This window comes from Brugia malayi (assembly GCF_000002995.4).
Source record: "Brugia malayi strain FR3 genome assembly, contig: Bm_v4_ChrX_scaffold_001, whole genome shotgun sequence".
Lineage (NCBI taxonomy): Eukaryota > Metazoa > Nematoda > Chromadorea > Rhabditida > Onchocercidae > Brugia > Brugia malayi.
Genome location: NW_025062479.1, coordinates 21,683,376 through 21,699,546, shown reverse-complemented (window position 1 = coordinate 21,699,546; position 16,171 = coordinate 21,683,376). Strand labels below are relative to the sequence as shown.

The 16,171-nt window shown below is 29.8% G+C and overlaps 4 protein-coding genes across 4 annotated transcripts; 3 read left to right on the top strand and 1 right to left on the bottom strand.

Annotated features, from left to right (window-relative positions):
- Window positions 1-144: 144 nt before the first annotated feature.
- On the top strand, window positions 145-7,265 carry Bm11025 (Uncharacterized protein; the record flags this gene model as incomplete). The annotated part of the gene is made up of 17 exons (XM_043075683.1): window positions 145-291; window positions 548-611; window positions 823-948; window positions 1,258-1,355; window positions 1,680-1,776; window positions 2,362-2,569; window positions 2,863-3,109; window positions 3,459-3,608; window positions 3,751-3,861; window positions 4,097-4,314; window positions 4,687-4,914; window positions 5,102-5,276; window positions 5,444-5,590; window positions 5,768-5,947; window positions 6,278-6,487; window positions 6,649-6,849; window positions 7,083-7,265. The coding sequence occupies 17 exons, from the start codon at window positions 145-147 to the stop codon at window positions 7,263-7,265; spliced, it is 2,790 nt and encodes a 929-aa protein (XP_042931617.1).
- Window positions 7,266-8,201: 936 nt separating this feature from the next.
- On the bottom strand, window positions 8,202-8,835 carry Bm11024 (Collagen triple helix repeat; the record flags this gene model as incomplete). Its single annotated transcript, XM_001902277.2, is given in 3 exon segments — window positions 8,202-8,437; window positions 8,553-8,808; window positions 8,812-8,835. Coding segments are annotated over 3 exon segments (516 nt in total).
- A 757-nt stretch (window positions 8,836-9,592) lies between these two features.
- On the top strand, window positions 9,593-11,042 carry Bm338 (Uncharacterized protein; the record flags this gene model as incomplete). The annotated part of the gene is made up of 2 exons (XM_043075682.1): window positions 9,593-9,622; window positions 10,857-11,042. The coding sequence occupies 2 exons, from the start codon at window positions 9,593-9,595 to the stop codon at window positions 11,040-11,042; spliced, it is 216 nt and encodes a 71-aa protein (XP_042931616.1).
- A 998-nt stretch (window positions 11,043-12,040) lies between these two features.
- Bm14680 (Uncharacterized protein) lies at window positions 12,041-13,228 on the top strand (the record flags this gene model as incomplete). Its single annotated transcript, XM_043075681.1, has 3 exons — window positions 12,041-12,064; window positions 12,287-12,335; window positions 12,981-13,228. 3 exons carry the CDS (start codon window positions 12,041-12,043, stop codon window positions 13,226-13,228), a joined length of 321 nt encoding a protein of 106 aa, XP_042931615.1.
- Between the last annotated feature and the right edge of the window lie 2,943 nt (window positions 13,229-16,171).

Below are 16,171 nucleotides of genomic sequence, written 5' to 3'. Positions count from 1 at the left end.
TTACTGAACCGTGATGTGCAGGTGGTTGTGGTCCTAAAAGTTCGCATGGTTTGGTTTCATTTAGCAATTGTGTCCAATGTTGTAGGGAGTTAACTGAGGAATTTAACTTCAGGTGAGTGTATTATTGTTGAGTTGCCGTAGTAGATGTCAAGTGAATTTCGGGTTGACTCGTTTATTGTGGGAAAGATTTTCAATCCTGGATATAGGTCTGTTAGGAGCGTTGAGGAAGTGAACATTCGATTTATCAATAATTCTAACGATACTGTTGATCTTTGCTGGATTGATTTCCAAGTAAGTATTGTGTATGTAATACTTTATTACATGAGCACATTGAAATTCAGATAGCTGCTTGTGTTAGCTTATTTATTACTGTTTATAATTTGGGTTATTTTATGTCTTATCAAGGTGAGATATTCTGACCACAATAACAATAATATCAGTTATCATCGAACTCCGTTAAGGTTGATTTACACTGATTTATATTAAAGATTAAGATGCAGATAGGAGTGATCGCTAGAATTTTCAGTCTGCAGTTCTTTTTTTTTAGGGTAATTTAGTTTATTATTTGAAGCTCGACTCACGTGAAGTAGTGAAATTAACCACATTTATTGGTAAGTATCTTTTTCTAACTTCATATACTTTAAGCAAGTTCTGCTGTAAAGATAGTTTTTGTGATTTTGTATTAGTACTTTAACTGCTGGCAATTTGGACGCATTTTATCACAATACCTAAATCTGTTTTAATTTTGAACTGTTCAAATTTTTTAAGTAGGATTGGAAATTAAATTCGCACTCTAGTTAATTACACTGTTCCGTACTGCAGGACATTATTGGGTAGCACGATTTATACGAAACGGTGCAACTGCACAGTTTTTACCTGATCGTACTGAAGTTTTTGCTATCACTAAGCGTCTCTGTCATACAGGAATTGTTTTCATCACTCAAAAAGGTTTTTACACTTCCTATAATGTTCTTAGTGACTTTGCAATTAATTTAGTAATTATATTTCAAATTTGATGAAATTGGCAGAATTACAGAGAAATTGAAGGCTTCAACACAATTTAACATTACATAAATGAAAGGAAAATTTGATGTATATGTCTTCATTCATTTGGATACAGTTTCGTCAAAACATTAAATACTGATTTTTTTATGGTGTAAAATTCAAACGTTAATGAAGAAAATTATTTTATTTGGAATAGCTATTTTTGCTTTTCGAAACTATTGTTTTTGTATTTTTCCTGATATATTTTTGTAGTGCCTACGTTGTTTGAAGCAGCTGTTGAGCATATCGGAGAACTATTTCACAAACAGCAGTACGCTTTGTATTGGCTTCCTGTCCCAGAGCTTATAAAGGTTAGCCTTTTGTGTTTTGAATTTATATTTCGATATGCATAAGTTTATTTTATTTGCTTAAAATAAACCTATATAAGTGGAAAATATGAGTGGAAAGCTAACTATACATCTGCATATTTGTTTTCATCTACATATCATATGGAATGCTTTGGTTTAATTCATAGGTGTTCTCATACATTTATGTTATATTTCATTAAATTAGTTTGTGTTCAATGCATGTCTTATGATCTATAAATCAATAAATTGTATTTATTGTAACAGATGATGTTTAAAGTACACTGTTAAAGTTTTTTTTTTAAATTGTTTTAATTATAGTTTGTTTAGTTTGACATCTATTTTTACATCCGGCGGAAGCGAATATATCAGGAGGCATTGAATTTTTTATCCACTTCGCGTAATCTTTTGCGTCCTAATCATAACAGTAATGTCAGACTGCAAGAACCACTCGAAGTCGCTGGCGCTGAATGGAGGGAAGTCGAAAATCAGATGGAAAATATCGAAGAAAATTGATGTAATTCATTATATTTTAAGAAAAAAAAAAAAAAAAAAAAACTTTCTGAAATCTGACTCAGATAACAAAGCAAGAATACATAATTGGAAGCTAACTCACTTTAATTAACTTGACCAAGAGGTAGCATTATGGCTGATTTGGAAATACGTCAAAAAGACCATAGCAACGAAATCACATATTTTGGATTTTTAATTAATTTTTTTTCTCAAGGATATTGAAATTTTATTTTGCTTGTGCTCTGATTTTTTTTAGATGTTATTTTTGATTTCTCTAACATTTCTCATTCTTTAGGCAAAACTGTATAATAAACAAGAAATATGCAGCATACTGAAGAATGAGAGTAGTACGCTTCCACGCAAGTTTTATATTTTTCTGCTCCTTAAATATTTTATAGTGATATACCATTCAAGTTTGACGCATGAATAAATTCACACGAGTTTGAATTCTAAATTTATGAAAGCGATGATATTTAATTCAAAACTTAATTAATTTCAGAACAACTTTTAAGAATATTCGCTAATGGTCAGATAGATCTTTGTTTACAAGCAGTTTCGGATCTTTCAGTGGAGTGCCCAGATTTTGAAATGAATGAAATATTTCTGACATATTTACGAAAAGAATTCGTCGTTATGAGTTTTTCAACTGTTTGCAGTTATGCTAAAAAATGGATTGATTTTCTCATGAAAAACACTTCAGGAATAAGGTTTGATATTTTTAAGAATTTCAGTATGTTTTCATGTTTCTGTATAGCTTTAATTTCGTGCGAATTGGAAACCTTGTCTACTTGTCAATTGATTTTATTGGGTGGTTGAGGTTATGTTAAGATTATTTTCAATAAGGTTGAATAAAATTTAAATGAAACGCAAAGATGGCTTTGCCTCTTTTCCTAGTACCACTTATGATAACTTCACTGCGAAGGAAACTAACATATTCTAAAAAAAAAAAAAAAAATAGAAAAAAGTTATCGAGGTAACTTCTTATGTTTTTTATTTTCAGAAATCACTGTTTTCTACTGAAACATCTTATATGTTGTACAGATTTGTTGCAAAATAAACAACTCCAGTTATTGCTTCATGAAATTCTTCCGCAAGCTTATTGCCATCTTTGTCTCATGAAACAATATTCCATAGCTTCTGTTGTTGCGGAAGTAATCTTCTACTCAGTCGCTCTTCTAGCCGCTTATTCTGACGAATACGATCGAGAAACTCTTCAAAGTGTTTGGAATAAATTATTACTTCCAGAAGTTTGTTATATTTCCTTTGAATTTCCTTGATAGATATTATTCAGGTTTCTGACGACAAAAAAAAAAAAATTGGTTTTTCTAAGAATGTTTTAAATTTGTAAAATCATAGTTTTGCGCAGATGCTCTAAATCTAGTTCGTTCATCAATTAACTACTCTATTTTATCATTTTATATAACTTATTATTCATATATCCTGGAATTGACTGTATCTTTATAAGAATTTTGCATTCTATATTCAGACTTTTCCATTTTAACCACTGCTATTTCTTTCACTTTATTGATTATTTGCAGAATTTAGTTCATATCATTTTACTACTCATGCTGGCAAGTTATTTCATTTTTTTATCAGGTATGTATGAAATCAGCTCACTTCAATTTATGTACTGTTTTGGTTATGAGTTCGTTGGATTTCGACTGCACGCAACATATGCAATGTTTAGAAAATTCTTTGAGTAATCTTAAAGAAAATGATGATCTTTCACTTAGCACCCGAAAGCAGGTATCTTTTATCAGACAATATCAAATAACATTCGTTTTTTGCAGTCTATTTTTTTTTTATTTTAATTGTAAACCATGATTTTTGTCTGTCTATGAAGATATGTCGATATTAGTGGTTTCCGATTAAACTTTTTCTTTTTTAGTTTCTGATATTGTTGAAAGCGAACTTGGGCATACTTCTGTCACACTGCCAACCGAGCCAAAGCGAAATGTTATTAAATATTCTGATTGCCTTCCATCTGGAGAACAATGACGTAATTTTTCAAAAAATTTTAAGACGTTTATGTTTAGAAAGCATTTAGTAATTAGAAATCTTTATATGTTCTGAGACATTGACTTCATTTTTTAATCAAAAAAAAAAAAATCATATTGATCGTTTATTTTTAATGTTGATTTAAAAATTTCAATAATGTTGTAATTTAGCATTATTAGCTCATCTTGATGATTGCCAAAGTAATTTATTGCTTTTTCAAGTATGTATGCTTTCAGCTGTATTTGCTGATCCAGTCGATATTTCGTCATTCGAGATTAACTGATGCCTATGCTTCCAAAGTAGTACAGCCTTTTTTTCGTTGTTTGCTGTTGAATTTATCATTGTTAACAGATGAAAATTTTGCGCAGCAAAAAGGAAATGTTGGAATTTGGATCAGAGAAAATGTTGTAGGAATATTGTCCATATCAAATAAGAGCTATGAAGATGAACTAAAGTAAGTTTTCTATCCTTTTGATATTTTTCCAATTTCATGCCAAATCTGAAAGTATCAATTGATCATTTTGATTCATTATTAGGGTCTATTTAATTTCAAGTCTGGGACTTAATGATTTCGTTTTTTCTCACTTTAAGGATGGGATGCATATGTATATTCCTTTTGCATCCTCATAGAGTTGTCGAAATAAATGCAAATTTATAAAAGGGAAAGTAAACTTATTAATAAATTCCCATTTTTTAAAAAAATTGGGTGGAGGACAATATGGATATCAATATAGCTTATAAAAAAGTTCAGAATTTTTGAGATACTTCTCTTATGTGCGAATTATTTTTAATGAACAATATTTACATAAGAATTATATTATTGCAGTTCTTGGAAAATAATAATGTCTTCATTCATTCCGCCTTCACATCATACTTTGTCATCTGATGAAAGATTTTGCCAAATTGTTCAGTCAATTTGTGGAAGAGGATATTCGTTAAAATCTCTACCAGTTTCACTGCGAGTGGCATTATTTTGTGTTTTGATCTCGTTGATTCCTTGCATATCATCGGAATTGTTTGAAATTGCGATTGAAAGTACTCTGTCGATAATGAGGTTAGTTTTGGGATTTATGCTAAGAAAAGTTCGTGTTTGAGTTGAGCAATGCATGAAGTATAGTTTACTACTGCAATGTTTTCTTGCTATATTTTTCAGAAGTTATAGTTTTTATGAAAAATTTTTTCTTAAAACATTACTGTTTTTAAAAAACATCACTGTCCTAGCCTATCAGCTATCATTTTAGATCGGATACGAAATTATTTCGCGTTCTAATAAACAGCTTTAAAGAAAAAATACTAAAAAAATATATCAAGATTTTACTTCGATGTGGTTGCTCGAATAATTACTCAAAAAGCACGCAAATCCTAGTTAAAGAATTCCTGCTTAGTGGTTGCAGTCGTGATATGCTTGCTGTCAAGGTTTTTTTTTTTTTTTTTTCTATCTAACAACAGGTAGTTGGATATCTTTGGAACGTTGCAGTTCTCCAATACCAAAAAAGTAATTTTGAAACGATATAGCATAGTGTTTGCTAATTGAATTATGATTAATGAAATATAGTAAGTATTTATGGGAAATAATTTTTTAGTCTGACGCTATATTGAAAGCTGCGGTACAAAGACCTTTAATTGAAGAGGAATACTACTTTTTAAAACCTCTATGTGATACGTTTGATGAAATTCATCGCGAAATGAATGCAGGAGAAAACAGTGCATTACGAATTTCTGCCGAAGAGGTAATCTTACACAAAAGTTTAAATCTTTTTAATAAATATATATCTCAGAGAGACTGTTTTTGATTTCTTTATTATATGGAATATTTTTCACAGAAAACCGGCAAAATCTTCGCGAACTTTTCTATACTTAATTCATTACAGTTTGACTTTATTGCTACCATTTTATTTTTTTCGTAGATTTTCCAACATGTTTATGGATTGGTCTCTCCTCTCGATTGCATGGATGAAATAAAATTATCTCTTTTTGAATTATCCTTATCAATGTTATTAGTTGTGAAAACTTTGCAAGATAATGATACGACAGTAACTGAAGAAGAGATTGAAAATATAGCAGAACATGTCACAAACGCCGATCAAGTAAGATTTTTTTTTTATTTTAGTACCGAATTTAGTGAAAATTTTAAATTAGACAAAAAAATCGAGACAAAAATTAAGTTCTTACTAGGTAAAGTGAGAATACATTCTATTATTATACTTTTTCATAGAACTTGTAATGCTGAAGCTCTTACTAATTTAATTAGAATATTGATTTGTTTGATAATTTCTCAGAAGTTAGCAATTCTACTTTCATACTAGCAATAAAAAATCTGAGAAAAATCAATAAAAAATTTGAGAAAAAAAAATTTGTTGAAAAAATTTGTCTTATGTTACTACTTTAGATACAAGCAAACTATAAATCAATTTCAGCTGTGCAAAGCTCTTTGTAAACACCCAGATAGACTGATAGGGCTTGGAATAATATCTGAGCAGATGTCACAGTTGCTGAAAAGATCCATTTTATGGATGGTAAAAAGAGGTAAACTCGGGCATATCATTTCCTGGAAATATGTTAAATATTTCGAATTCTATGATGAATCCAATATTAACGAAATTATCAGTATTGCATCGGTGGAAATGGTTAGTATTATTCTCTATTCAATTAACTATCTTATGATATTAATTCGTTGAACGAACTGTTAAAGCAAACTTTGTGTAGTATCAGAGTTTGGTTCTTTATCAGTTCAGCATACCCCAGCCAATAACAATGTTCTAAGATGTCTAATAATTATTTATTTTAGTTGAAAAATTTGCTACACTCATCTTCGCACGATCTTCAACCATCGAAAAAATTTGCATTATATTTTGCATTGGCAAAACATCAAAATGAAGAAAAGAGAAAACTATTATTTGCTGTACTTAAAGATGTACTGGAAATAGTAGTAGATATTGCTGGAAGAGACTATCTGACAGCTATTGATTTTCTGAGGCATATTCTTCCGGTAGGTTTTTTTACAGGCTGCTACACTTTACTATCTCCCTCTCTGCTTACTTTTTTATGTGATCCAAATAATGTAGTTTATCAAATTTATTCTGATTTGATCAAATGCTCGACTATAAATGGGTTAATATCGATCTCATCAACTTTTCATGTAATTTCATTATTTGTCCTATCTGTTATATGCAACAGATTGTATGAATTTAATTAAAAGTTTGAACTTCTAACACTTTCTAGGTCGCCACTGGTAGTGCATATGAGAGAGATTTTGTGTCATTTGCTTTAGCAATTCTTGCAGTGAACTGTGAATCGTTATCCTCAAATTTTGTAGCGCTACGCAAAACTCTTTCTCTTCTTCTGGTAAGCATTATAATTAATTGTGTAGTTAACCGTATATATTCATTGGGATTAATTGTGTAGTTAACCGTACATATATATTCTTCAAAGAAGACTTTTTAAATTTAAAATATACATTTCTGCATAGAGCTATTAGCTATAAACTATACAGGAACAGTTTGCTAGAAACAGGTTTGTTACGAATTGTATGTATGTTTACATTTATGATGAAACAAAAGCATTAAGCAAAGAGCAATTTTCGTATTTCTCATTAAATGACATTCATTTATTACTGTTACTAATGAAGGGACGAAATGATGGAGGTAAATTAAGGACAAGAAAGGGATAGATGAACGGGAAGGTGGAACAGTATCGAATTTTACCCACTGAAAAGTCATTCTAATTAATGCAGAAATATAATGTTTGAGTTTTTAGAGATACATTTAAAAAATTTTTAATCAGAAAATTGCTCTGATCGGAAAATGGTAGGAGTCTTTTTTTTATGTTAGGAAAATAAAGAAAATAATTACGGAATAATTTGAATGGTACGCTTTGCAATTATCAACAAACAACTGTCGTTTAATTCTCAGCGATTCTTCAACTTATGAGTAACTTCTTGAGTGCGCTATATTACGGGCCTAACAAAATAATGTTATGACTTTTTAACATTAATTTTAGTTCATAAAAACTTATATGCGACAAACAGGTGTGACCGCGTTTTATTCGTTTGAATTGGACCTTGTTAACAACTGAATTTTATGACTTTTGCTAAGTGATTTCTTGAATAACAATTCAACTACTTTCCTTACTTTTTACCTTAAATTAAAGTGAAATGCAATGTATTTCAAGATTCTGAGAGGATTGTTTTCTTTATTGCAACCTTATTCGGTCGTTTTAGGGCAAATTTCTGAAACAATTTTAAAAATGCAATGTGAGCCATAACTGTACTGCAAAAAATGTAACAAGGTAAAAGATTTTCATTTTTAATTCACATAATATAGATTTGAGCATTGGATTGATTTATCTTCGAGTACCGTCCTCGAAAAAAACACCACCGTCGATGGCGCAGTATTTCGGGCAGATACCTTTTTCACCGGGAGCACCAGGTTCTCCTGGTTCTCCTGGTGCTCCAGGTTGGCCATCGGCACCGGGTTGTCCGGGCGGTCCTGGCGGTCCTTTCGGTCCAGCTGGTCCCGGCGGTCCATCGGCACCTGGTTGTCCCGGTGGGCCTTGTGGCCCAGGTGGTCCTATATCGCCTGAAATATTTGTGTAAGTTTCAAGATTTCATTCCACACATTTGATAAACCATAATTCCCTTCACTATGGCTGCACTAATACTTTTTTTCTACAATTTTAAATCGCAGAATTTACCTGGTGGTCCAGGTTCTCCTGGAATGATGCCTTCGTTTGGCGCATCCTCTCCTGGTGGACCCGGTGGTCCTTGTGGCCCAGGTTCTCCAGGCAGTCCTGGTGGTCCTTTTGGCCCTGCTGGACCCGGTGCTCCGGCTCCACCTCCCAGGCCTGGTGCTCCGTCTGGTCCTGCATCTCCAGGTGGTCCTGGTGGTCCAGGAGGCCCTGGTGGACCAGGTGGACCTATTGAATTATGTATCCTATTGGCATTTGATACCTATTGAATTATGTATCCTATTGGCATTTTTATTTTTCCATGACAATAAGTCAGATCTTACAATCAAAAATAAATTCCAGTGATTGAATTTTAAATCTTCTGTAAAATACGAATCTTACAGTATATAGAGAATTTTGTGAAGAAAAAGAATATAATAAGATCGAAGCCGCACTTCCAGTGCCCGTATCTTCTCTTCTGTTTAATAGAGAGTTGGAATATGAAGGATAACAAATTTAAGAAAATACGAAGATTTACTTTATAGAAAGTTATGCAGAAAACTGATATTTAAATCACTGTGATTGCATTGCGAATTATAGACCCCTGGAAAGTTTATATTAAAAATGAAGATAGTAAGGAATGACATAACCCTGAGAAGTGCTTGCAGGATAATAATAATGCATCCTTTTGTCGCAGTGAAGATCTGATTCCAATTGGAAAATAAAAAGTAGTTCAATATTAGTTTAATATAAAAAAAGTAGTTCGTCTGAAAATAAAGAAAAATTGGATTGAGATGGTGTACATCAAGTGATTTTCAGATTTTTAATAGAAATGAAGTCGACATTGATTTTCATAATTGGAATATATGCGTTTAATAAAATTTTTTGCTTTTCAGAATTGTTTACGATTTGGTGCCCATTCTGTGATTAATGATCAGTGCTCGTTGTACATAAACTTGTTTGTATGTGTTGGACAAGCTATTCAGAAATATATAAATGATACACAGACAATCAATCCTCAGTTTACTCGTTACCTTTCTTATGGATTTGCTAAAGTTGCTGGCGAAATGGTAAAATATGAACGATCGTTTTCCCGGGTAAGTTTTTTTTTTATCATTACCCATGAAATACTTGTGTTTTCTCATTGTATTTCTTAGTATTTGTTTTTTTTCGTTGCAGCAAAAAATTTTTCTTAGTGGCCTATGTGAAAAATGACTTTCTTTTTTCCTTGTTTTTAGATGGCAGCATTTAAATGGAGATCTAAAACCAGAATTCACTGTATTATTTTTCGTGAAAAGAAAATGATGAAAAACAATTAGATGATAGAAAAAAATTTTACAATGAGGAAAAGAAAATGGGAGAAAGTAAAAGAAAAGGAAGGAAGGAAAAATGTGAGAAAGTAAAAGAGGAAAATTATTACCATCAACACAGTATACCACCTTATCATATTTACCAGTGTTCAAGAGTTGGATTCTTCAGTTTTTTTTTTTTTTTTTTTTTACTTTTACTAAGGTGAAAGAATTAATGGAACAGTGTCTCGTAAACACTTCCTCTCTCTCTCTTCTTTCTTTTGCTTCATATTAGAGGACACTAGCTCAAGGACTAAACAAAGGAAAAATTAATCCACAAATCCAAAATACAGAAAGAAGGAAAAGAAATAACAAACTTTGAAAAAAATTCAGATTGAATGATGACGAAAATCACCAACAAAAAACTTCAAAAAAAAATCTGACACTTCTAAATAACCAAACTTCAGCAATTCCATCTAAAAGAAAAAAAGGAATAGGAAGAAAGAGAAATTATATGATTAGATGAATAAAAAGAAATAGGAAGCATATGATCGTGTTTATCAAATATATGCTGATTTTTGCTGTTAGTGAAATGGATTAAAGCAGAAAGTTCATTTTTTTTCTTTTCCTTCTTCCCCATATCTCTTCTTTTGTCTTCTTTTGCTCTCCCTTTGTTTAATGAGACTCTATCATTTTTAATATTTTAAGATACCAAATCCAAAATATGATATTCCCAACTCGAAATATCTATTAATAAAGGAAAACGCATTTGTCGAAATTTGCATTGTCTTTGAATGTTTAATAAGAGAAATTTACTGGGAAGTGGAAGTGTATTTGGCTACCAAAGTAAATGTACTAAGCTTCAGCCATGCCTTGATCAGTTTTGAGGAACATTTGCGCACTTATTTATGTAAAATTTTGGTGCAGATTGTAAATGTAATACAAAAGTTATGGTATATTGTATTTAGATGAATCTGTTAATCTCTTAACTGTTATTATTTATTTCTTATTACTTGGAACTAATCGATTGTTATCATTTCAGGTGGCACCCTTTATTATTTCGGAATGTCTGGAAGATGCTGAATGCTTATCACTTGCTTTGTTTCGGATTTTCTCAATATGTGACGGTCATAGTGTTGCTCTTCTTACAAGTAATCTGCCACAACTGCAAAAGACTCGATTTGCTAATTTAAGTCTTTATTTCAAAAAAATTAAAATGGTTGTCTAATTTTACGATTTTATAACTTTAATCTGAAAACCACACCCACAATAATGTAATTTCATCCTCTCTCAAAATGGATCAAATCTTTGATAACAGAAATTAAGTTTCGTTATTTTTCCTGACACTTTAAACTATCATATTGTTGCTTTCTCCTTTTTTGTCTTTTCTTTACGCATGAATAAGTCTTCCTTTAATTTTTGATTTGTTTCTAATAATTTGTTACTTCGTTAAATTTCCAAGGGTATGTATACAAAAGATAAACGAATAAAACACTCCACTGATTTGTCCGCATTTCATCTCATCTCAGTATTTCGATCCAATCCTTAGATTTCTTGGAATAGGTCTATTAACTGGAACTGTCCATATTGTTTAGATAGACAGATGACCCATATTTTTGTTGTTTCTTTTCCAAATTAATTATTAAACAGTGAAATATGCTTCTTTCAGTGTGTGTGTGTGTGTGTGTGTGTGTGTGTGTATGTGTGTATGTGTGTGTAAAGCAGTTTTGCATCTAATTTAATCGTTGAAAATAATGGATATGAAATATTTGGAAATAGAGATGTTTAATTTATGAGAGTAGAAATGAAAAAGATTCTCACAGAACAAAGAGTTCACACATTAATCTGTGCTTATACATGCGAAGAGATTCGATTGTTTTAATTCTAATCGATGCAGATGGCAATATGTAATCATTCCTATTGATTTTTTATCATAGTGAAATTTAAGGAAGAAATTTGATTCTTTTTTTATGAGTACGGCTCTTCTTGACAATCTCTGTATCTATTTTTTAAATGCACTCCAAATTTAAGTAGGGGAAAGATATTAGTATGCGAGATGCAATCATTTAATATATCGAAAATATTCTTTAGCGTCCTTTTCGGTTTTCTAAAAAAAAAAAAAAGAAAGAAAATACTTCATATCGTATTAATATTTCATAATTCTTGGTTGCTACTCGTACGTTTTTCACATTTTCTAATTGGGCAATTGTTTCAATTTGAATAAATATGGGAAAAAAAGCAATTATTTCGGTGAGTATTGATTTGCATTTTTAGTAGGAAAGTAGGAAAATACGCGGTAGCGTGAAATTTTACGTAAAAATAAGTGAAAATTTTTTTGCATTTTATCTTTTTTTCTCTCAATTCATTGTTGATTTTCATTTTAAAATTACAGTTGTAGAATTAAGATCGGTATAAATTTTCCTGTAGTATGAAGAATTTCAATTTTTCCTCAAATAAAATATTTCATTACAGATTCTTGGTGTTTTCTATTTAATATATATGGAGAAATGTTTTGCAAAAGGTATGACATTTGGATATTTGAACTAGTAAATAATTCATCGTTTTCTGATAATACATGAATAAAATCAATATTTGAGTTTTTTGTTTTTCATTTTTTTTCAATTTTTCTTTAATGTTTTCTGGAAACCCATATTTATTATAATAAAATTAAAATTAATATAATAACGAAACAGAAAATTATTAAAGATACATTCCAAATGTTATTTAACAGGTATATAAAATGATTATACAAGCCGTCAAACAAACTAATTCCGAATCTATTCACATCTAATATTAACAAATCCAAAATAAGCAAAATTAGATCATATCATCATATCAAAAGTCTAAATAGAATGTAATCTATGTGAATTTAGACATATAATACTTATAGATTAGAAATTCTAGATCAACATTTCATGTTATCTGTGATATTTCACTGTTTCAGCCAAATATTTTTAATTGGAAAAGAAAGAGTCAGTTACAAGCATAACATCTAAAATGGCTTTTGATATAAGTGAATTTTATTTAAATTATTTTTAGATTTATTGAATGATGGTCTTCTTAAGAATAGAACCTAAATATCAAATTTGTTGTATATTTTCTGCTTAATTTTCAATATTTAATTCTCATTTTTGACACAGTCAATATTAGTTTCAATTTTTTATAGTGCAATGCAAACATTCGGAAGTGCTGGTTCGTCTGGGACGCAATGAGAAGCATTCAGTTCCAATTTGTCCATCTACCATTTCCAACTCAAATAAGAGGGAAGAATCGAAATCGAAACAATTCAATGAAAATGTCATCAAATGTGATGGACTACTGTGCAGTAGATGTCGATGTAATGTTAAATTGGGTTATAAGCTATCAAATAGTACTGATCAGGCAGAATGCGTATTGATTTGTCCAACAGTTTGACATAATAAATCTAATGGTGGACGAAATAGGGCAAAAATTTATTGTGTGGCCAAAAATTGAGTAATCTTAGTACTTTCTTATTTTATTGATCAAAAAGAAGAAAGAGAGTGTATGTTGTAGATGTTCTGAGACTTTTTAGTATTCAAAAATAGAAGCCTAGTTGATTTATGAAATTTGGATTATTTGTAGCTAAATTTTGCCTGCTTAAGATTGTTTATTTTTAATCATAAAATATCACTTGGATTGGTCATCTTTCTATTTTCGCCATAAATAAGGAAATAAATAATATTTTTGGCTTTTTTCGATGCAAAGTTTTAACGATGTCTAACAAAAATTCATAGTGCAATTTCTTCCGCTGAAAAAGAAAGTCAAATAAATAATTTTGCATAAATTTTTCATTAGCAAAACTTTCATGTGGTTTTTAGTAAAAAAAAATTGAGTCAAAATTTGTTTTAATGAAAATTAGCAGTATTTAATTTTAGTTTTTTTTTTTTTTTTTTTTTTTTTGAAACTCGTTCAGATGTTATAAAGAAATTGCAGAAAAGTATGAACTTTCGATTGTAACGATGATACACCAAGGAACCATTATTATTAACAAGGCAAACGATTTTTTTTAATATTAATATTAAAAATGTTTACTTACATAAAAAGTCAGCTGTTTCATATATGAAACAAAAGTTTTATATGTGCAGTTGTGAAAGGCGGTATTCATATAAACATTATTGAAAGATTATCAGCTGATGTTTTTCCTTCTGCTATTTTTTCCAATTTTTTTCTTTTTTTTTTTCTAATGAAATTGGACGAGTAAAGTTTCTCAAAGCATAACCAATAATGATGCTTTTTATTGAACTCAATAAAATTTTAGTTCATTAAAACAACCAAACGATAATTTGTTTATCAAGCATACATATATATTTTTTAAATATATTCCTAACGAGAAAATATATATTTCTAAGAAATAAATCATTGATGGTGATTTTTTCTTTGTTTCGCAACTTTCCCGATCTTATATGTTTAAATATCTTTCTGTTACGCAAATCTAAAGGAATGAAAAAGGTTTAAATTGTTTACTTTATGATTTGCGTCACTCCCTACGATTACACTTCATCATAGAGAATTTGAAATTGGAAGGTCATTCAACTTCCTTCAATTTAGTTCTACAAATCCAACAGCTTTATTGAAGCAGCTAGTTTTTAATGCAAAATAAGAATAAATTATCATTCGATATATAATTTTTTTTAAGTTATAATTAAAGTCGAAAAATGTAAATCTAAAATACATAATTGCTAAACTCCTGTTCTATCAAATCACTACAGTATCGAACAACAGTATCAAACCAATTACGGTACCGGACGATAGTATCAGATCTTTACAGTACCAAACAATGTGTTTATTTTTTCTCCCATTGAAAGTTGAGGATTTGTTTATAAAGAAGGCATTAGTTGTTCAAATCATTAAAATATAATCAAAATGCTATTTGATGATCTAATTGATGGAAAGTGTTTTCTTCAGTTTATTGGACATTTTTAAAGTTTATTTTTAGCATATTTTCGAGACGATCTGCTCATTTCAATCGTTCTTTCCTTCTAGCTATGAATTCAAATAAAGCACCAACTTTATTGCAGAATGTTTGGATAATTTTATTTCTTTTGCTGTTTTTATAACACAAATAATATAGGAGTACAAAAAGGTAATAAAATTGAATTATTATCAACGTTTGTGATATATCTGTTGCTTCAGTTCATGTGACAATGGTTATTAATCAGCTGGCGACACAAAATTGTGGCATATGCTATATATATAATAATTAATTTTAAGACAAATTTTTCAAGCAGTTTTTTCCTTTTTTTTTTTTTTTTTTAAAGAAAAAGAGAAATAGAAGCAAAAAAAAATAATAATAACATAGATTAATGCATATAACATAATATTTTCAAAAATGACAATTAAAAATAAATCTTTTTGAATCATTCAGGTTTGTTGATACTAATATTCAATGATACATGACAAAGTGATTTGCTAACATTAGCTCATTTCTTCATAACATAAACATAAAACTGTTAGTTTGATTCATATGATCGATGGAATCATTTAATCAATTTCAATTTCATAGCATTCTTTATTTCATCTTTCTTTAATCAAACATATTTGTTGTGATAGACGAGAATATCCTCAACCACATCGTACTCTGTATGCTCATTTATTACTACTGCTATTATGAAAAGGGGATGCTTTCGATGCAAGCGATGAAAATAATTGAAAAAAAGGAAAAAAATTAGCATTCCATGATTGTTGACACAGAAGCGTTAGAGAGAATAGGAATGACTAGAGTGAAGTATATTGGCCATCCTGTCAAATAGCTTTAATCATTTAAAAATAAAATAAAAAAAAAAAAAAAACTGGACAGAAACTTTTATTTGCATCTTATGAATTACATTTGAATAAGAAGAAGAAAGTCTAAGATTAGCGGAAGCATTTCAAAATTTTCCTATTTTTGGAAATGTAAAAAACCATTCATTAAAATATAATATTAGTAAAATCAAACATATTCTTTAAATTTTGTATCCATTTATTTTTAATTGCTAAGGAAGATGCAAAGTAAATTTTAATAAAAGCAAACAAATAATACATCGCAGATTACTGAATTTTTTGGCTCTTCTCAAAGGTTGATGACTATTATGATGTGATATTTCATTACAGTACGAATCAAATAGCCGTATCAATAATTTCGAATCTATGATTACAAAAAAAAAAAAAAAAAAAGCGTACGTGAAAATTTTACACGTTTCGTAAATATGCGTTTGCATACGTACGATAGTGCAACTACTACGTAAATTCAGATTATTATACTATTAAATCACTTGGTTTTTTCATTTAATACATATATATTTTTTGCTGAATGTTTGTAATTTGAATGCTTTCAGTCCATATTGGCATTATTTGTGC